The sequence below is a fragment of the Cynocephalus volans genome, chromosome 5, assembly GCF_027409185.1.
Source record: "Cynocephalus volans isolate mCynVol1 chromosome 5, mCynVol1.pri, whole genome shotgun sequence".
Lineage (NCBI taxonomy): Eukaryota > Metazoa > Chordata > Mammalia > Dermoptera > Cynocephalidae > Cynocephalus > Cynocephalus volans.
Window position 1 is genome coordinate 138,491,678 of NC_084464.1, and position 21,393 is coordinate 138,513,070.

The following is a 21,393-nucleotide window of genomic DNA, read 5'->3' on the forward strand; positions in this document are numbered from 1 at the left end:
AAGTCAGTCACAAAATATCACATATTATATGATTCTATCTGTATGAAATATCCAAGAGGCAAATCCATAGAGACAGAAAGCAGATTAAGGACTGCCAGAGGTTGGTGAGGAGGAAAGATGGGAGTGTATGGGGTTTCATTTTGAACTGATGGAATGTTTTGGAATTAGATGGTGGTGGTGGTTGAGCAACATGGTGAATATACTAAAAACTGCTGAACTGTGCATCTTAAAATAGTGAATTTTATGTAATGTGAATATCTCAAAAAAAATTTTTTTAAAGCACTAGACACACCCACTAGATGATTATAATCAAAAAACCAGATAATAACAAGTGTTGGTGAAGATGTGGAAAAATAGAATTCTCATACCCTGCTGGTAAGAATGTAAAATGGTTAAAAAAAAAAAAAAAAAAAGCCTGGCAGTTCCAAGAAAGCTAAATATAGAGTTACCATTTGACCCAACAATTCCACTCCTGGATATTTACCTAAGAGAAATGAAAACATACATCCACACACAAACATGTACAAGAATGTTTATAGCAGCATTATTTATAATAACCAAAAGTCTGAAACAACCCAGAAGTCTGAAAAAACCCAAACGTCCGTCAATGAATGAATAAAATGTTTATCCAAGGGAATATTGTTCAGCCATAAAAAGGAATGAAGTACTGATACATGCTACGACCTAGAAGAAGCTTGAAAATATTTTGCTAAGTGAAAGAAACTAGTGACAAAGTTCCTCATACTAGTATGATTCCATTCATAGGAAATGTCCAGAACAGACAAGCCTATATTAGTAGTATACTAGAAGTTGTCCAGGTCTGGTGGATTGTGCATTGGAAAGTGGTAACTAAAGGGGATTTCTTTAAAGGGGTGGGGAAGGTTATGAAAATGTTAGAAAATTGTGGTTATGGTTGCGCGACTGTAAATATACTAGAAACCATTGAACAGTACATTTTAAATGGGTGAACTGTATGATACGTGAATTATGTCTCATCTCTTGGAAAAAATAAAGAGTACATCTAACTAAAAATTTTAAAAAGCCCTAGGGTCTGGCTGGCGCCCTCACCACGCCCCCATCCTGTTAGGTCTGGTGGAATGACTCACAGGGGTCATTTTGGGGAAAAAAACCAAGAAACCAGAACAGTTCAAGATTCCCCATCATCTCCGCCCGCCGGTGGCCTTGAAGGCCGCCTGGGACCTAGGTCGCCGTCTAGGTGTGAGTAGGGCCGCTTGCCCTGGCCAGGCCGCCCGACCCGACCCACGCGTGGGGCGCACGGCCGCAGGGGTGCGGGCAGATGCTCCCTCCCGCCCTTCTCTGGGCTCAGCCGCGCCGAGACCCCCGCGCGGGGCAGGCGGCCGCTCACGCCGCTGCTCAGGAGGAGACCAGCAGCCGAAGCGGCTCGCAGCGCGGGCGTGGCCCGCGGGAGGAGCGCCCAAACCGGTTCCACAGAAACCGCGCCAGCCGGCTGCTCCGGCCTGCTCCACCCCGGCTCCCCACGGTGGGCACCTCTGCGTGCGCGTTCCTTTCAAAACAGGGCGAGGGCGGGAGGAAAGCCGGGCAGCCACGGGCCCCGCCACCCTGTCTCCGGGCTCGGCTCCCCCTGCCTGGCGGAGGCTGACCGTGCAGGGAGCACGGCCTCGGCCCGAGCCTCCCGCGATCCGGACCGTGCCTCCTCTCGCTCGCGACGCCCCCTCGTGGCCGAGGCCCAGGCGGGTCAAGCGGCCTCGGGTCTCCCGCAGGGCTCGGGGGAGGGACGCGCGCCCGCGGGGCGGGGACTCGGGGACCTCGGCGGGCCGGCGCGGCGCGCCCAAGAGACGGGGCGGCCCACGGAGCGGACCCTTCGCGGCGCAGCTGGCCGGGCTCTCTCCCCCGAGCGTCGGCGCCGCCCATGGCCGAGCTCGAGCCAGACCCCGGGGCCGTGGAGACGCCGGGCTGGAAGGCCCCGGAGGCCGCGGGCCCCCAGGTAGGCACCTCCCGCGGCGCGGAGGGGCCGCCCTCGGGCTGATTTGCAGGGAGGTCGGAGGGTCCCGTGGAGTTATGTAAAAAGTACAGGGTTTAAAATGGCTCGAGGCCCTGCCCCCCGTCCCGCGCGAGTGGGTAAGTTCGTCATTTAGCCGTACCCCCAGATGGGAGCCACACCTCGATTACCAGTCTTTACGGAAAAACGAACAAAGAAGGAATGGTCCCGCCGTGCGACCTTCCGGTTGAGGGGGTGTCATGGACGCTGGCCGTGGTGAATCCGCCGCCGTCCCTCATGCCGAGGAGGGAAACCTCGGGAAGAGGCCTCGCCCACCCCCAGGAGCCGGGCCTCGCGGACGGGCCCGTCCCAGGTAGACCTGAGATCGGGCGCCGGTGCTGCTGTATCTCACGTTTTGCCCTCTTAGAACTGTTTCTCACGTTTTCTCTGTTCCATTTTAGCCCGGAAGTTATGAGATCCGACACTATGGACCAGCCAAGTGGGTCAGCACTTCCGTTGAGTCTATGGACTGGGATTCAGCCGTCCAGATTGGCTTTACAAAACTAAACAGCTACCTTCAAGGCAAAAACGAGAAAGGTACAGGCATTGTTCCTTGTGATGATGTATGTTGTGATTGCGTCCCCGGACTTCTTACTGAGTTTTGGCTTGTTAAAGTAATATCCTTTATTTTAAAATAACCAGATCATCAAACACTTAGTCTTTCCAAACAAGGTCCTCAAGACCCCTTAGCATCAGCTGGAGGTGGGTAGCACTGCATAGTACTTTTCAGCCCCCGTTCTCTGTGTTTCTGCTGGATGAACGGAGGCTCTATGTAACTAGTGATACATCTTTTTCCATGGCTAATTCTTCAAGATAATTTGGAGATTGGTAGGGAAAGAGATACATCAGGAGACAGGAAGGTATGCAAGATGAGGAATCTCAAATATCAAGTCATAATTTTTGGTTCTGTCTCTGCTGCTGAATATATTTTACCAGGTCTCTTAGCCTATGGGACCTCACTTTCTGAATTGTAAAAAAAAAGAATTTACTAAACCATGTAATCTCTAATTTCCCCTTTTATCTCTAAAAATATTGAATTTATTAACCCACAATATCAATAGTACAGGAAGTGTTGAATGTGAGCAGTGAATAATTGAGTAATTTTTGCCTCATTTTTTAAGATGAAAATTATGTTAAAAGTAAATATTTATGTCAATAGTGTAAAGTCAGTCAAGCAACTCAGATTAAAAAAGAATAGGTTAGGGCCGAGCCCGTGGCGCACTCGGTAGAGTGCTGCGCTGGGAGCGCGGCGACGCTCCCGCCGCGGGTTCGGATCCTATATAAGAATGACCAGTGCACTCACTGGCTGAGTGCCGGTCATGAAAAAACGACAAATAATAAATAAAAAATAAAAAATAAACAAAATGTTAAAAAAAAAAAAAAAAAGAATAGGTTAAACTTTTAAAAGTAGTCATAAATACACCAAATCTGCTCTCATTTTTATGGCAGAGATGAAAATAAAGATGACAGCTCCAGTGACAAGCTATGTGGAGCCCGGTTCAAGTCCTTTTAGTGAGTCTACCATTACCATTTCCCTGTATATCCCCTCTGAACAGCAATCTGATCCGCCCAGGCCTTCAGAGTCAGATGTCTTCATTGAAGATAGAGCTGAAATGACTGTGTTTGTACGGTAAGTGATAGATAATTTATAGCCTTGCTGACTGCTACGTCTGCTGACTGCTAGTTTTGTGTGCACTCACAGTTTAGCTCCTATGCAATTTCAATAGACTTTTCACCCTTCCAAGGAAACAGGTCTAACTCATCTTGTGTTTTCCCACTGGCTTAGTTATATATGTTACTAATGTCTGTCACAAGATATAATCAGTTCATTTATGAAAAGTCTATTGCACACCTTCCACACATAAGACACAGCACAGATTATATTTCCCCCAAAACATAAGCTTATGCACATTTATGTGAACAAAAATACCTTAAAACACAGTACCTGATATTTGTCTTAGTTTTTTCAGGCTGCTATAACAGAATACCATAGACTAGGTAGCTGTTAAAAAACAAATTTATTTCTCACCATTCTGGAGGCTGAGAAGTTCATGTTCAAGGCACTGGCTGTTTCAGTGACTGGTAAGGGCCCATTTCCTGGTTCATAGATGGCACCTTCTCGCTGTGTCCTCACATGATGGTGGAATAGGCAAGGTAGCTCTCTGGGGCATCTTATATAAGGTCACTAATCCCATTCATGAGAGCTCCACCATCATGATCTAATCAGTAACCAAAGACCCTACCTCCTGATACCATCACATTAGTGATTAGGTTTTCAACATATGAATTTTGGGGGGACACAAACATTCGGTTGACAGCATTCTGCCCCTGGCTCCACAAAATTCTTGCCCTCTCACATGCAAAATGCATTCATTCCATCCTAATATCCCCAAAAGTCTTAACTCATTCCAACATCAACTCAAAAATCTAAAGTCCAAAGTCTCATCTAAATATCTCATCTAAATCAAATCTGCGTAGAACTTAAGGTATGATTCATCCTGAGGCAAATTCCCTCCAGCTGTGAACCGATGAAATCAAACATGTTATGGACTTCTAAAATATAATGATGTGACAAGCATAGGATAGACATTCCCATTCCCAAAGGGATAAATAAATAGGAAAGAGGAAATGTGTAACAGGTCCCAAGTAAGTCCCAAACCTTAAGACCTGAGATTAATCTTTGACTCAAGACTCTGCCCTCCAAGCCTACTGGGCTGGAGGCTTAAAGCTTTGCTATACAGGGGTTGGACTTCCAAGGCTCCAAGTGGCCCTGCCACATGACTTTAGGTGGCCTTGCTCCCAGTGCTGCACTCATGAGTTGCCTACTTGTAGCTCTGCCAGGCTGGAATTGTATACTAGTGGCTCTACCAGTCAGGTGTGCCCTGTTCCCATGGCTCCAATGGACATTTCCCTAGTGGGGACTCTCTGTGGTGGCCCTGTGCTCACTGTGGCCCTCTTTCTGAGTCACACATCCAAGGCTCTGGGCAGCTCTGACCTTCAAAATCTAGGTCAAGGTAGCCACATCCCTATGGCTCATGCACTCCAGGAGCTGGCAGAAATGGCACCGCATGGATGCTGCCAAGGTTTACTGTCTGTATTAGTCTGTTTATGTTGCTTATAACAAAATACCTGAAACTGGGTGATTTATAAAGAAAACAACATTTATTGCTTGTAGTTTCAGAGGCTGGGAAGTCCAAAGTCCATCTGGTGGTGGTGACAGTGACTCAGGGGTCTCACATTGCAAGATGGGGGAAGCAGAGCAGAAAGAGAAAGACAGACTCTCCTCTTCTTTTAAAGCCCGAGAACCATGCCCCTGACCACTATTTTTAATCCATTCACTACTGCACAGTCCTACAATCCAGTCACCTCTTCAAGGCTCCACCTTTTGATTACCATAATAGGATTTCCCACCCTCTTAACAGTCACAGTGGGGGGCTAAGTTTCTAATATGTAAAACGTGGGGGACACAATTCAAGCTTCAGTGAGTTTTGGGGGACATAATTCAATCCACTACACTGTGCCCTCCAGAGGGATGCATTGGGACCCACACCACATCTTGGCTGACTGGCGCTGAAACTGGGGCAGCCAAGAAGTGCTGCAGTGGAATATAGGGAGCAAAGCCTTGAGGTGGTACTAGGCAATACCCATGTGCTTTCCTTGGAATTGTTCTGCCCCTTAGGCACTGGCGCTGGTCTGTGATGGGAGGGGCAGCCAGATAGTCTCTGAAATGTCTTCAGGATCATTCTTCCATTGTCTTGAAGAATAGTTCCTGGTTTCTCTTTAGATGGCAGTACCAAACTAATCTCCTTATTGAAAGGTTGCTTGGCCACACCTTATTCTCTCCAGAACAAGCCTGCTCATTTCTTTCAATATAGATAGGCTTAGAATTTTCCAAATTTTAAAATTCTGCTTCCATTTCAATTAGAAATTCCATCTTTAAAGTATCACTCTCTTCTCATATTTTACTATAAGCATTCAAGAGAAGCCAAGCCACGCCTCCAACACTTTTCTTAGAAATTTCTGCAGCTAAATATCCTTTTTTATCACTCACAAGCTCTATATAACACAAGGTCACAAACACAAATCAGCCCACTTCTTTGCCGCATCATAACAAGGATCACCTTTCTTCCAGTTTCCAGTAATGTGTTTCTCATTTCTGTCTAAGAGTTCATCAGAATGACCTTTACCTCAGACCACCACAGTCTTGTACATCTCCCACCATCTCCTTCGAACTGCTTTTGCCATCCTTAGTAGTGCCCTTGTACTTGTTACATGATTACAGTTCTCTCCCATGTGCCCCCTGCATCATCCATATGTTAACCAATCTGTGCCCTCGACACATGTTTATCCTTTAACTTTCAGAGTGTCACTCTCTTGTCATTCCTCCTTCTGTTTCTTTACTGCCATTGGCTCCTGCTTGGCTTCTCACCCCAGGAATCACTGCTGATAACAATTGTTGATCCTCATTTCATAGCAAATGTGCTCTGGGTGATCCATTCACTTTACTTCAACTCCCTGTGTCTAATGACTCTCAAATCTAGTAAGTGTCCCGGATCTGACTTACCTACTTCTTGGACATCTCCATTTTGGGGTGTGGGCTGGGGAATCAAACTCAACTGCTCTAAAAATGATCCTTCCTCCAAGATCAACCTTGTCTGATCTTATAGTGCCTGTCTCAGTAAAGAGCCTCATCAGATAGCCAGCCTCCCAGCAAGGAACTTTTTAGTCATCATCAGCACAGTCTTTCCAGCAACTGGTCCCCAGATCTGGCCCATTCACCTCCAAAATAATTTGTGATTCTGTTCTTTTCTCTCCATCCCCATTGTTACTTCGTCAGGCCCTCATCTTATAGGGACCACACCTAAGTCACCTATGAATATTCCTGCTCTCAGCACAATGCCTGACACTCCCAGTACATACTGGGATGTTTATTGATCTCAATTGAATTCTTTCTTAACTGTTTCACTTCGGTAGCCTGCTACCTGTTCTCACTGCCACCAGTCTTTTCCTCTCCTCTTCCACACTGGAACTATGATCTTTCTTACAACAACAAAACCCCCAACCTGTTACTTGATTTGAAAGTTTTTGTCAGTTTCCTCTTGCTTCCAGGGTGAAGCTCAGGTCATTCACACAGTACACAATGCCCTTCATAACATGACCAGCCCTGTCTGAGCAGCTCTTCCTTCCCACCACCTGTGCTCTGCTGCCCTACCCACGCTTCATTCCATGCCATGCTTTTCCACATCTCTCTACCTTTGACCTCAGGCAAACTACTCAACTTTTCCTTGCTAAAGTCTCCTCCTCTGTAAGATGTGTATAATCATAGTACTTACCAAGCTCATAGGGTTGCCATGAAGATCACATGAGTTAACTTATGTAAAACACTTAGAACATGCACATCTGTACACTACTAGCTCTAGAGCTTTCTTTTCTCTCTTTCCGGAGAGCTCACTTTCATCGTACAGGACAAATGACACCTCCCCTGTGATGCCTTCCTCAATTTCTCCAGTTAGCCAGCCACTTTATCCTCGGTGCCTTCCCTCTATTATTATTATTATTCTAAGTTATAATGACCTATTTATAGACTGTAGCTTTCTCAAGAATATGACATCATATTACTATGTCCATGTCTGCCAGCTCCTAGCAAGGCAGGCATGTGGGTGGGGGTGGGGGACACGGTATATGTTTGTGTACTGAATGAAGCAGTGGATAGATCAGTGTAGAACAACATGTATTCACAGAACAAAGATGATTTCTAATTAGGAGGTTCAAGATTGGATTTTAAGGAAAAAAATGGATCTGAAAACAAATTCCCTTTGCACAGAACATCCTAAGCACTGGCTGTTCATTAAGGAAATAAATAATAAACTTAGGAGCCAAAATGTTTCTTTACACATGGTTCTGAATTATATTCAATTGACAAGATGAAAATGATAGAACAGAATTGTATCAACTCACCTGCAGTGCTTTATTTTATGTGCACATGCATGCAGAGATCCTTCTTCCATAAGGATTTAAAAGGAACTACATGTCAGGAATGCTGGGTAGACATTGTTGAATAAAACAGACATGGTTTGTACCCTTGAGAGTGTGCATCTTATCTGAAGCAGGATAGGACTGATCTTTTGCATTGGCACATTAAGAGTAACACTTATACCAAAGAAGGCATATTAGGAATATTTTTGTTTCTCAGTGTATTCTGAACCTTCAAAATCAAATTCGTTGTGCTTGCGTATCAGTAACTCGGGTAGGTCAGTGTGCTGTCATGAAGGGAACGTGCATTCAGCTGCTGAGAGGGGGTAGTTTTGAAGCTGCAATTCATCCAGCATTCATGGTAACAGATCCTGCTTTTCCTTTCAGACTGACGTTTGCATCAGTATTAAAATCATTTATGGTTATTTACTTTCTTCTTTGTAGGTCTTTCGATGGATTCTCTAGTGCCCAAAAGAATCAAGAACAACTTTTGACATTAGCAAGCATTTTGAGGGAAGAAGGAAAAGTTTTCGATGAAAAGGTTTTCTACACTGCAGGCTACAGCAGTCCTTTTAAATTGCTTGATAGAAATAACGAAGTGTGGTTGATTCAGAAAAATGAACCCTCCAAAAAAAATGAATGAGAAAATGAAAGAAGTTCCATTGCCAAGGGCAAAATTTCTGTTTAATATAGACATCAACAGTACCTATAGACATCAGCATTACCTATAGGTAACATGTATGTCTAGGGCCCTCTAGAGAGTACTGCTATGGGTTGAGCTTGTTTCCAGTGTGCCTTTTTAATGCTTGAAGCTTTATCTGGATACACAGACAATAGGGGACAGCAGTCTATAAACATGTAAATTAGTCATAACCATGGTAGTCTTTATTTCTGTGAGGATCAAGGGAAGTCATGTGACTTCTGTCTTCTTCAGTGCATTGCAATCATGTTTCCTTATTCTGCCTGGATTTGTGTCAGTTGGATATTATCACCTCCAGATTTTATCAATAAAAATGTTAAAAGATTTATCCTGTGTGTAACAACTAGGCTGTCAGGCCTGGAAAGGTGAAATTCAAGTGAACGCAGAAACCAAATAGTCTTTTGCAGTTGCTTCTGTTAGGTTCTCTGTGGAGTCTCTTCCTCATCTGCCCCCTGCCCCCAGTGCACAAAGAAAACTCTCACCCCAACGTGTTGCTAATTATCTTGTGACAGGATGTTCATGAAGTTAGGGACTTCCTATCCTGTTGGACACTCAATAAAGGCATGTTTTTTGAAGAAATGTCCACAAACATGTAATTTTAAAATTCACTTGAATTTTTAAAGTGAGTATTTCTAGAAGTTATATAAAAATGGTTATTCAAAGAGTGGGTTGTTGCAAAATCAAGGAAGTTAGAAATCCTTGCCTAATTGTGTTAGAAAGTGCTTGTCCTGGAGGAGATAAGGTCCCATTCAGACACCTGGAAGCCTATCGTGGGAAGAGCGGTAGCTGTGCTCTGGGCTCCTGGAGGATGGTAGTTTTAGGATGAGGGAGAAAAGTAGGGTGGAACTAAAGTCATTTCTCAACAAAGCTGCCCATGAATGTCACCACTCCCAGTTTTCATCATTGCCTGTTTAAACAGAGACCACACATTAACTCATCAAGAGACAGTCACTTTTATAGGAGATTCAAGTATTCAGTGGATGAGAGGATGAGGCCAGATGATGTTAAGGTCCCTTCAACCCTACATTATATGATCTCTCTTAAAATTAATATCTCCCTAACCTGGTATAATAGGCCAACGGTTTCCACATGGATTGCCTTCTAGGTGCGCTGGTCTAAGTGCTTCACCTGAATTATCACATTAAACTTCCAGAACAACCATGTGTGCCACATTTTATTGTCACCATTTTACAAAGAGAAAATCGAGGCACAGAGATGTTAGGCAGCTTGCCCCGAGCAAAACTGTAAGGGCAGAGGTTGACTGGCCCAGGCTGTCTGCTCCAGGTCTGTGCTGTTGACTGCACTCTGCAGGTGGCCGGCTATTCTGGAGTGCAACTCTCTCAGGCAACTGACCGGTGGGCGAGGACTGTAGGGTAGTGGTATTCCTGCATAGAAGTCATTCACGATTATGACCTCAGAGATACCTTTGAGACTATAATTTTTTATATAAAACAAAGCTAGATTTATGGTTTTGAAATTATTATGGTTATACATTTTAAATTCTAGGCAATTATTTCCCAAAGGTATTTGCTTGAGTTACTTCATTGATTGTTTGCATTTTTATGTTTGAAAAAATAAAAATCACATTTCTTTTTTAACACATTTATCATCATTAACTGGAGGATGCCTTCTCGCCCTTCTACTAATGTATGTCCACAGCACTAACCTCCGCTGTTAGGAGGTCAGTGTTTCTAATATTTACTCTATAGTCCTGTGTGAAACATGCATCTCTTCTGCAGTAAGTTCCATCTTAAATGAGAGAAACCTATTTCTGGTGACCAAGATTCAGTTGTAATCTGAAACATGTTCAAGAAAAAAATCAATTTTGTACAGTTTAAGTTCAGAGTATCCCATTTTTCCCAACTCTTTCTTAAATCGTAAAATATTTTTCAAGCCTAAATTGGTTAATCCAGGAGTATTTCTTGCAGCAGTGAATCAGTTACTTTAATTATGTGGCTTGCCATGATTATGAAATATCTTCTCTTATGCTAACATTTCTTTTGGGTTTTTTCTTCTCATCTATGGGGACTGTGAGTGTAGACTCTTTTCTAAGGCTGAGCCTTCCCCTGTGCTGTGTCTCCTTGCTCCATCATGTAGCTCCTGTCTTCTCACCAGTCCATCCCTCTCCACATCCCCCATCACTCTGCTACCCGTCAGGCTCGGATTCCACCCACCGTCCCTCCCCACCCCCACTCCCGCCCCCCAGTTCCTCTTAGACCCTTATACAGGACAACAATTCCCATCTCTTCCTTGCCTTGGTTATCCATTTTCTCTAGAGATTTGTCCAAAGGCTTCTTTGGAGCTCAAGGTTGGAGGAGGTATCTCAGGGACCATGGCAGGGAATTCAGGGGGCAGCCCCCACCCCGCACTGTGTTTCCCACAGAGCCATCACGTGTTCATGTGCATGTCAGTTTTTCATGAGATAGTATGTTTTTTAAAGTCTGAAAAAAATCAATTTAAACTTTGTGCATTTATTTATTCCTTGTAGTCATTGATTAACCCCCCCAAATCTTGCTTTTTTCCCCTGAACATTTCACTGGAATTTCATGTATTTTCATTCATTCTTTAAGACATGATAGAGTACCTGCTGTGTTCCAGACACTTCGCTAGGTGCTGGGATATGGTGATCAGCAAAAATTCTCCTCAGGCCCCTCCGCAGGAACTTCGTACTCACAACTCCAGCGACATCTTTTATTCTTCAGTCCACCTTCTGGCTGAGACTACAGCAGTGAACACGACAGACAAGGCTTGTCCTCATGGAGTTTACATTCTAGCAAGTGAGGGAGTTCAAAGCAGATATGATTATTTGAAATTGGCGAGTGCTATCAAGAAATGAATGAGGGCAGTGGGATAGTATGGTTAGGTAGGGTGCAGTGGACGTCCCATTGGATGGTCAGGAAAGGCCTCTCCAAAGAACACTTGAGACTTGGATGATGAGAAGGAGCCAGTCAGATGAGAGCTGGGGTGGAGGTGGGGGGAGCATCTCGGGCAGAGGGGACAGCGTCAAAGGAAGAGGCCACGTTCAGTACCCAGAACAAAAAGCTACACATACTGCTTGCTGAGCAGGAGAGCCATGCTTGTAGGGCACAGTCTGTAGACAAAGAAAACTGCTGACCTTATACAGAGTTTTAGGAAGCATAGAGTTCCAGGATTAATGGGCTTTAAAGCATTCAGGGATTGATCGAGCTTTAGTTGTGGAGGTGCAGTTACCAGAGCAACGCTGCTGCTGATTAGCGTGATTTAGAAGCCTGGTTTAGAAGTGAGGTTACAGATGGGAAGTTGTCATCCATTGTTTCTGATACTTATTTGTTACTGTGGCCCCGCTGTGAGGGGTACGGTTAGCTGAGAGTGTCCAACCGTCACCTGCTTTAGGGTCCACCTCTGACTTCAAGATAAGGAAGGATACACTATCCTCAGCCTGTGACTGAGCAAGGCAGTGGCAGCTGACAGCATGCTTTTTTCCTGGCAACTTCTAGCAAAAACTAGCCATTTCTGTCCTTCTTGGAACCCCTCTAACAGTCTTTGCTCTGGACCCCCTGGTGTGCTGGCAGAGACTTTGTCAGATCTGTACTGCAATTTGACAGTCCCCCTGCTCAATCCTGCTTTACCCTTTTCCTTTCAGAGATGTAACTTCATCATACAGCTTTTGTACACCTAACTCCATCTCAGCCTCGAACTGGCTGGGTATCAAACAGTGGGTATCTGTGGCCCAAGAACGTAGGTGGTAAGACAGCATTTTGAGATTGAGTCACTCGCTGTCTGGCTGGTTATGAGGCCCCATCCCTGGTGGACAGATGGCGCATAGACAGCCCCAGGCACAAGAAAGCTGTCCAATTATTAAACTTTAGATGAAATGGCACACTGGTACAAGGGAAAGCAATGACTGCTGGATGACTCAGGTGTCATAAATATGGCAGGAAGGGTGGGTGATAAACACAAGGACAATAGACTTGAATGGCTGTTATTGACTTGGATTGATGCCCTACAGGTGAATAATGAAAAGCTGAGGTCAATTAGTACACAATTTAAAAGTAAGTGAGAGAGCCAGAGTCTCTTTGGTAGCTTGCCAACAAGTCCTCATCTCATGCAGTAGCCAAGCAGAAAAAACTGAAGGTCAAGCACAGGATTGGATGGTAAAAGTAGCTGACTGCCAACAATGTCCAGCCAAGCTAGGTCTATGTCAAGGTCAGAATCAAACCTGGGAACCTGAAATGTGATGGGGACCTCTGGTGGATATCCCCAACAATCTTGACTCCCTATAACATTCCGAGCCTACAGAAGAGCCCACTCTTCCCCATTAAGAGCTAGAACTACGCCCTCTCCCTTCCTTCACCCTAACACAAGGGAAGACAATGTAAAGGTCCTTCCCCCATAAGGTGACAGGTGCCCCTCTGGCTCTGTCCCCACCTCTTCTCCTGGCTACCAGGCCTACAGAGAGTTAAGTCACAACTTAACCTGGTTGGGACCGTGCTGGGCCTGATGAGGAAAGAAATGGACTATATGCAAAGGAGCTGCATACCCTAGTCAGCATGTACTGGCAGGGGACAGAGGAGCACCCCTGAGACTAGATTTTGAGGTGCTTGTTTGAAGGTGCCAAGTTCATGAAACTAGTTAAGGGAGAGTTTAGTGACTTGGGGATACCTCTCAGGATACAAGATTTAACCCATGAGAGAAACACCAGGAGATAGTGCAAACTCACTGCTCTAGGGTGACTCGTACAAGCCTAGAAAAGGGGATAGAAATGTTGAATTGCTGGGACAGACAATAGAAGAAGGAAGGAAAAGTCTTAGGGAAGGAGACATGCTGGAATGGACTCCTGAGGCAAGATGAGCCATCAGAGGATTATCATCCCTGATATCTTCCCAGAGGACCTTCCCCAAGGCCATGGGAATGCGCTAGGGAGAGGGATGGCAGCGTCAGCGAGTTGCTCAGTGGTTCAGTGGTGGTTCTCCTGTGCAGTCCACAGCTGGCAGGAAAGGCTGTGATGGAACTTGGCTTGCTGAGGGCAATGCGCATGATGGTGAAACCCTGGCAGTGCTAACCACAGAAGCCAGGTGCCAGTCGTTATCATATTAACCACTAAGGTCAAATGGGTTGCTGGCTGGTAAAGTCTTATGCAGATGGTTAATAATAGAATATGGCATCCCCGGGGACAAAATAGGTGGGAAAAGCTTTATATATAAACAAAAGAGAGCAAGGATGGATGCGCAAGGGGCTGAGAAAGATCACCCCAATACAAAAACCGAGATTCCTTGCCCAGTTTCTAGAACTGAGCCAGTTTTCTTTCTTTCTTTTTTTTTTTTTTTAAAGATGACCAGTAAGGGGATCTTAACCCTTGACTTGGTGTTGTCAGCACCACGCTCAGCCAGTGAGCGAACCGGCCATCCGTATATGGGATCCGAACCCGGGGCCTTGGTGTTATCAGCACCGCACTCTCCCCGGTGAGCCACGGGCCGGCCCTGAGCCAGTTTTCTGACCTGAAGCTCATTGACTGAAAAGGTGACAGGATTCCAGGGTAAAGGTCTCAGCAACATTTCACCAAGTATACACTGTACTGATTCCCCCAGTCTTTTTCTGAAGGGACGTGGATGAAACAGATAGGTCCTTGTACCACTGCCTTGCCTGGACTTTGGCAAGAGGCTACCCTGAGAAAAATGTGCTCTCGGTTCCCATAGCTTAGTTCAACCATTGGCCACAAACCCCTCCTGCCTTGAAAATAGTGGGACCTCAGCCAGAAAGCTAAGGTGGACCCTGATGAAGCTGACAGATGGCAGCTGTCAGCTACCGACACTCCTTGCCATGGGACAGCAAGTCTTTTCTTGAAGGGGGATCTAAGGGGCACATCTCCATGCCTGCCAGAGTCCACTGCTTGTCCCATGTGAATCCACTTCCCCACACTCATGTGGAGAGCAACCCTCCAGGGCTCTGATGGGCCTCTCTTCCTGAGGAGAAGGTTTAAAGGAGGAGTTTGGTGGGACACACTCTAGCAATTTCCTGCAATTGGTCTTGCGGCCACAACTGGTACTCATCATTCCCTCCTGCACCCTAAATTCCCCTCACCCTCAGCTGTCACCCCTGCTGGTCTCAGTAGCTTTCCTGATGGTGTGAACCAACCCCTGACAAGATGGTGACTCTTCTCACTTGCCTGTCCCTGGACACAAGGAGTCCAAAGTGCCTGGGAGGCAGCAGTAGATTGTAGATCAATGGGATCCTTGTTGTGTTGCCTAAGAGAGGTATACACCTTTTGAGAGCAGGCCATTTGCCAATGTCAAGATTCCGTATTCCACCTCTCTTCCCTCACAAAGTTAATAACCAGGTGCACCACCAAAAATTCTGCCCTTTTCTTGCAGAAAGCCTGCAGAACATTTTTTTCTTGCAATTGTCTTTCAGAGTCACCCTAGAGTGAGGTTCCATTTTCAGCTTGCAACCACATAGTAAGCTAACTCATCAGCAGACCAAGCCCAAGCTTGTTCCTCTTCCTTCAGTGGGTCATACAAGTCCTCCCAAGAACAACTATAGGGAGGAGGGATAAGGGTGCAACCATGGGATATGGTGGTTGGGCTACCTGCTCATGTAGCTCACTTGTGTCCTCTGGTCCTGCTCATCACTGCTCCTGTACTGCTGCTGGTCCTGTCAACTTTATGGCTTGGTGGTTCTAACAGGACCTAGCTAAGATGGGCAGTTCTGGCTACGTCATCACTTGGTTTCTCACGGTTCCCTCTCTACCAGGCCCAGTAGCACATCAGAAGCTGATTTTCCAAAAGCATGTAATTTTCTCTGGCATTTAGCACAGCCTTGCTTCAGGACCCCAGGGACCCGCATTTTGATTCTCCCATTGGGTCCTGTCATATTCTGCACAGTTTACCTTTGTGTTTTTAGTTGTTTTTGTTGTTGTTGTTTTAACACTGACACCTCCAATACCATAGGGTCTGACAGATCACATGATCCAAGCTGCTAATTCTGTCATATCTGTCACTTCTGGGTCTATGTCTAATGATTGATCTTTTTTCCCCCTAATTATTGGTCATATTTTCCTGTATCTTTTTGTTTCTAGTAATTTTTTACTGGATGTCAGGAATTGTGAGTATTATGTTGTTTGCTGATGGATTTTGTTGTATTCCTTTAAATGGTATCGGGCTTTCTTCTGATGCACAGCCAGGTTTCTTGGAATTAGTTTGATCCTTTCAAGACTTCCTTTTAAGCTTTGTTAGGGTTAGTTCAGAGAAGCCTTTGGTCTAGGGACAATTTAACCTCACTACTAAGGCAATATCCTTTTGAGAACTCTACCTGATTTCCCAAGCATTATGAGTTATTTCTGTTCTGGCCAGTGGGAACAGAGACTATTCCCAGCCCCATATGTGATCTGTTAATTATTTGTTTTATTACTTCCCAGTTACTCATTTCTTGGGTTGGGTAGTTTCTTCTCACATCTTCACTCAAGGGGACACACTGCAGATCTGCAGAGCTCTCTCTGTGTATGCTGCTGCTTCCGCTCATTCACTCTGCCCAGCACATTCTACCCACTGTGCCCTCCTGATCTCTGTCTCCGCAACTCAGAGAGACCACTCATCCCTACACTGCTACTTTGAAACTGCCTCCAGCCATTAGCTTGCACAATCATTGGACTCACCTCATCCCGCACTATGGACTTGTCTGAAAACCATTGTTTTATATATTTTCTCTGTTTTTTTAGTTAAGAAGGAAGAGTAATTTGGGTTCCTGTTTCATTATCGTGGCCAGAAGCAGATTTTCACTGAAGAAGTTTAAAAAGCATTGTTCAAGGCAATACTGATTTTGATTTACGACTCTGGTTAGGGGAGGGGGGTTAGAGGCTTACACTCTTTCCCAAAGGTCAAGGAACTGATGTGGTTAATCTACCTGCCAAATATGTCAATCTCAATTATACGTGTAGGGATTAGGGAAATAACCAATGGTGGGTCTGCAGACTCAGGGGACCTGCTATAAGCCAAATTTTGATTAGAACTACATTTACTTTCTAACCTCCATATGCTCCCATTTAATGGGGGAGAAGGAAATATAATGACACTTTGGGATTCTGGGTATCAAATGTTAATTTGGACACTGACATACCCAGGTATTCCTCTTTCCCCAGTGGGCAGGCACCTGAGTAGATGATCTGGGGATAAAGGCTGGTCAGTGTTGAAGGTAGTTTAGAGCACCTCATTGAAAGCACAGCTCATCAAGTACAGCAACCCTGGTCTGAGAAGGGTTTGGCTCCTAGGAGCTGAAGACCCACAGGAAGGAGAGCTTGGTTCACACCATCAGGAGAGCTACTGAGACCAGCAGGGGTGACAGCTGAGGGTGAGGGGAATTTAGGGTGCAGGAGGGAATGATGAGTACCAGTTGTGACCCCAAAACCAATTGCAGGAAATTGCTAGAGTGGGTCCCACCAACCTCCTCCTTTAAGCCTTCTCCTCAGGAAGAGAGGCCCATCAGAACCCTAGAGGGTTGCTCTCCACATGAGTGTCGGGAAGTGGATTCACATGGGACAAACAGTGGACTCTGGCAGGCATGGAGATGTGCCCCTTAGATCCCCCTTCAAGAAAAGACTTGCTGTCCCATGGCAAGGAGTGTCGGTAGCTGACAGCTGCCATCTGTCAGCTTCATCAGGGTCTACGTTAGCTTTCTGGCTGAGGTCCCACTATTCTCAAGGCAGGAGGAGTTTGTGGCCAATGATTGAACTAAGCTATGGGAACCGAGGGCACATTTTTCTCAGGGTAGCCTCTTGCCAAAGTCCAGGCAAGGCAGTGGTACAAGGACCTAGCTGTTTCATCCAACAAAGGACTGCTCCAATGAGTGATCTTCTCCCGAGTTACCCACTGGACTGGCAGACTTGTAAGATCATACTGGAGTCTGACAGCAGAGTCTGATCCTCCCCTGCCAGAGCCCTGTTTCCTTTTTTTCCTTTCAAAGGTGTTATACTCCAGTAAAACCTTTGGTGTTCCTAACTCTCAGTGTCTACTTCCTGAAGAATCTAAACCGGCAGAGGAATATGGGAACTTTTATATTCAATACAGATGCTCCTCAACTTATGATGGGACTATATCCTGAGAAACCTGTGGTAAGTTGAAAATATCCTAAGTCAAAGATGCATTTAATGCACCTAACCTACTGAACTTCATAGCTTAGCCTAGCCTACCTTAAATGTGCTCAGAACACTTATATTAGTCTACAGTTGGGCAAAATCATCGAACGCAAAGGCTGTTTTATAATAAAGTGTGGAATATCTCACATAACTTATTGACTACTGTACTGAAAAACAGAACAGTTGTGTGGGTACTTGGGTACAGTTTCTACTGAATGCGTATTGCTTTTGCACCATCGTAAAGTCAAAGAATGGTTAGGTTGAACCATAAGTCAAGGACCTACTGTAGATAAAATAAAGACTCTGAAGGGCTGAGCCCATGGCGCACTCGGGAGAGTGCAGCGCTGGGAGCGCGGCGGCGCTGGCGCTCCCGCCGCGGATTCGGATCCTGTATAGGAATGGCCGGTGCACTCACTGGCTGAGTGCCGGTCACGAAAAAGACAAAAAAAACCCAAAAAAAAACAAAAAAATAAAGACTCTGAAGCAACAAGTAGGACAGAAAGAAGGGAAATGAAGCCAAATCTTCATGAATGAGGGGACCAGTGGCAGATCTTAAAGGTGGTGCAGGCTGCTGCAAGGAGTTAGAATTCTATTCTAGCTGTAATGTCCAGTCCTTGGAGGGTTTTGAGCAGGGAGTGCTAGGAATTAGTTTTAAAAGCTTATTTTGTATGCAGAGTTGAGAGTGGTTGAAGATGTGTAAGGTGGCCAGTTGAGAGGCTTTCACAGTTGTCTGGTCAGGAGATAACGGTTTGGACCTGAGAGGTGGAAGTAGAGCTGGTGAGAAATGATTGCATTTGTAATGTATCTTGGCAGTATGGTGACACAACTTGCTTATGGTGTAGAGGAGAAAAGGACAGAGGCCACAAGGATAGCCCTGGATTTGCGGCCTGAGCTCTTGTGTGATTGGTAATGCCATTGGTAATGCCACGGGAAAGTTGTAGGTTAAAATAGAGTATGGAAATCCTAAGTTTGAAGCGCCTCCAGATGCAGGTTTCAAATTCCCAGTTGGCACACTGATCTGGAGCTCATGAAGCAAGTCAAGACGAGAGATATTTGGGAGTCACCAGTATATATTTATCCAGCACTATGGGATTAGATGAGATCGCCAAGCGGCAGTATAGCTCCAGAAAAGGGCTAAGAGCCCAGTCCCGTCACATCATTCCCCTTCTGATAGTTTGGATGTGCTGTCTCCCAAAAGCCCATGCTGAAATCCGATCCCCAAGGTGGCAGTGTTGGGAGCTGTTTGCGTCATGGGAGAGCAGATCCCTCATTAATAGATTAGTGCTCTGGGAGAGGGGGATAGTGAGTTCTCACTCTATTAGTTCCCACAAGAGCTGGTTGTTTAAAGGACTCTGGCACCTTCCCTCCCTCTCTGGCTTCCTCTTGCCATGTGATCTAGCACCTGCCAGCTGCCTGCTGCTTTCCACCATGAGTAGAAGCAGCCTGCGGCTCATACCAGATGCAGCTGTCCCAGAATCGTGAGCCACAATTCTCTTTTCTTTATAAATTACCCAGTTTCAGATATTTTGTTACAGCAACAAAAAAACGGACTAACACACCTTCTCAAAAACCTTCGTTTCCCCATATTATGAAGCGAAGCCCAAATTCCTTAGGTCCTCCCAGACCCTCTACATTCTCGCCCCCCACAACATTTCCTGCCTTGTGTCCCACTGTTTTTCTAGAGACTTCCTATTTTAGTTACGTGGCTTTCTCTAAACACTTTGCCTCTGTGCCTCTGCTCCTGCCATCCCCTCCATCTGGAATTTTTCTTCTGAAAGTGAAATCCTCATCTGCAAAGGCTCAGCTCAGGCTTACCACAGCCAAACCCTCCCCATCCACCTGCTCAGGAGCAGTGGTTTCTTCCTCTGAGAACCATGTCACTCAACTGCTTAGCTAGTGAAAAATGCCTTACCCAATGGGTCTGGAGGAAGACAGCCCAGGGCCGGTGCAGTGACTATAGATACTCAACAGATCAGGCTCCTTTCTCCTCTGCCACCCATAATCCATGGCTTCCATCCTCACTGGTGCTTTAAAAATTGCAAAATTATATAGTTCCTCCTGCAGCCTCCCGTTCATTGTAGGGAGAAACTGGAGGAAGCCACAAGAGGGGATGGCACCTATGTAAGGACAGCAAGGTTTCTGCAAATTCCCAGATGATTGCCCAAGTCTCATTGGCAAAAATCATGCTACACGGCCCTTCTGGCCATGTCATGGGGAGGCCATAAGGTATAGTGTTTTGGTTGGGTACATCGCTAGCCTGAACAATTTCAGGTGTCCCATTGGTGATGGATATCAGGTGGGGTGACAGCAGGGTTTGCCGGAGCCCAGACTGCTCCTCCTCTACGTCTACTCTTGGTGGTGACATATGTTTAGCAGGAGAGTTAACTGTGTGGCTTTCCCTTCATTATAGCTCATCCACATTTTTCTCTCTTAGGAACCCCTCACTCCTACCTAGCACACGAGAGGCATTTAATAAAGGACTTTTCCTCACTGCTGAACAGATGACTACAGATTGTTCTAGTCCTTGTTCTGGGAATAAAGTCTGGCCTGTGTGAAATGTAGTTTAGAGTTGCTCACTGCAAGAAACTATATTATAGTAACTGAGCAGTTGATTACGGGACAACGGACCTCAAGAATCAGGTCAATGTTTTATTCAAAAGACCCTTGTTTTCCCCCAGATATCCTAATATCTGCCGAAGTAAGTTATCCCATTGTGCTCATTTCATGATGGAATCTCGGAATATAAAGTTATTCGCACGTAGGCTGAAGTCGCAGTGAGGCAGACACACTGAAGCCTGTTCTCCTGAGACGCCCCACGTGGCAGGTGGACCACCTGTGGCTGGGGAGGAGGATCAAGACCTGGATATGCCTCCTTTTCTTTCCTTGTCATTGTGGCTCCCCAAATGAAAATACTCTCATCCGCATACGAGAAGCGACAGATTTCAGTCAAGATTCTTCAGAAACAGTAGGAGGGTGAAATCAGACTGAAGTTGAGGCTGTTTCCAACTGACAGATCAAATGATCATTTGTTTCTCTCCCAACTCTTAGAAAAAATAAACTGGAAATAACTTAGCCCTGGGGCTTCTGTCTATGATTATCTGGCATGCAAAGTTTCAGGGTATGAGGAAGGTCAAGTGTACCCTCATGGAGCTTTTCAACACCGTCCACTCTCAGAAGTGAGCCCCCACAGGGGGATCGTGGCACAGTGAAGACACCGTATGGTTCAGGGAGAAGCCTACATTCTAGTTTCCCTGGGTTTCATCCGTGCCTGAGTCCTCACGTCCCTCCATGTCACATCCTCTGAACTACCAGTCAATATATTATTTGTGTTTTATTCAAGGGCCCATATGACATTATTTGGAGTTGTTTTTCCATATGCCCTTTTAGATGGCACCACCCAGTGCCTGTGATGTTCTGTCCCCTCCCTGCTGGGCCCCACCTCCCACAGGCACCTTCTGGTCTTCACTGCTGTTGTCTGTGCCCAGCAAAGCACTCAGCACTTCTGACAAAGACCTATGTCGTTATTCAAAAGATGCATGTACACACAAAAAGAAATGTTTCAAATATTTACACTTTACAATTGTTTTATTCAAA

The 21,393-nt window shown here is 45.5% G+C and overlaps 1 protein-coding gene across 3 annotated transcripts; it reads left to right on the top strand.

The window, feature by feature from the left end:
* Positions 1-1,773: 1,773 nt before the first annotated feature.
* HEBP2 (heme binding protein 2) lies at positions 1,774-20,906 on the top strand. Of its 3 annotated transcripts, XM_063097408.1 has the most exons (5): positions 1,774-1,966; positions 2,422-2,557; positions 3,470-3,650; positions 17,628-17,775; positions 20,234-20,906. In XM_063097408.1, exons 1-5 carry the CDS (start codon positions 1,892-1,894, stop codon positions 20,252-20,254), a joined length of 561 nt encoding a protein of 186 aa, XP_062953478.1. In that variant the 5' UTR covers positions 1,774-1,891; the 3' UTR covers positions 20,255-20,906. The 3 variants fall into 3 exon arrangements, with proteins under 3 accessions (XP_062953478.1, XP_062953479.1, XP_062953477.1); XM_063097409.1 differs by lacking the exon at positions 17,628-17,775; XM_063097407.1 differs by lacking the exons at positions 17,628-17,775; positions 20,234-20,906 and adding an exon at positions 8,438-10,133.
* The last annotated feature ends 487 nt before the right edge of the window (positions 20,907-21,393 follow it).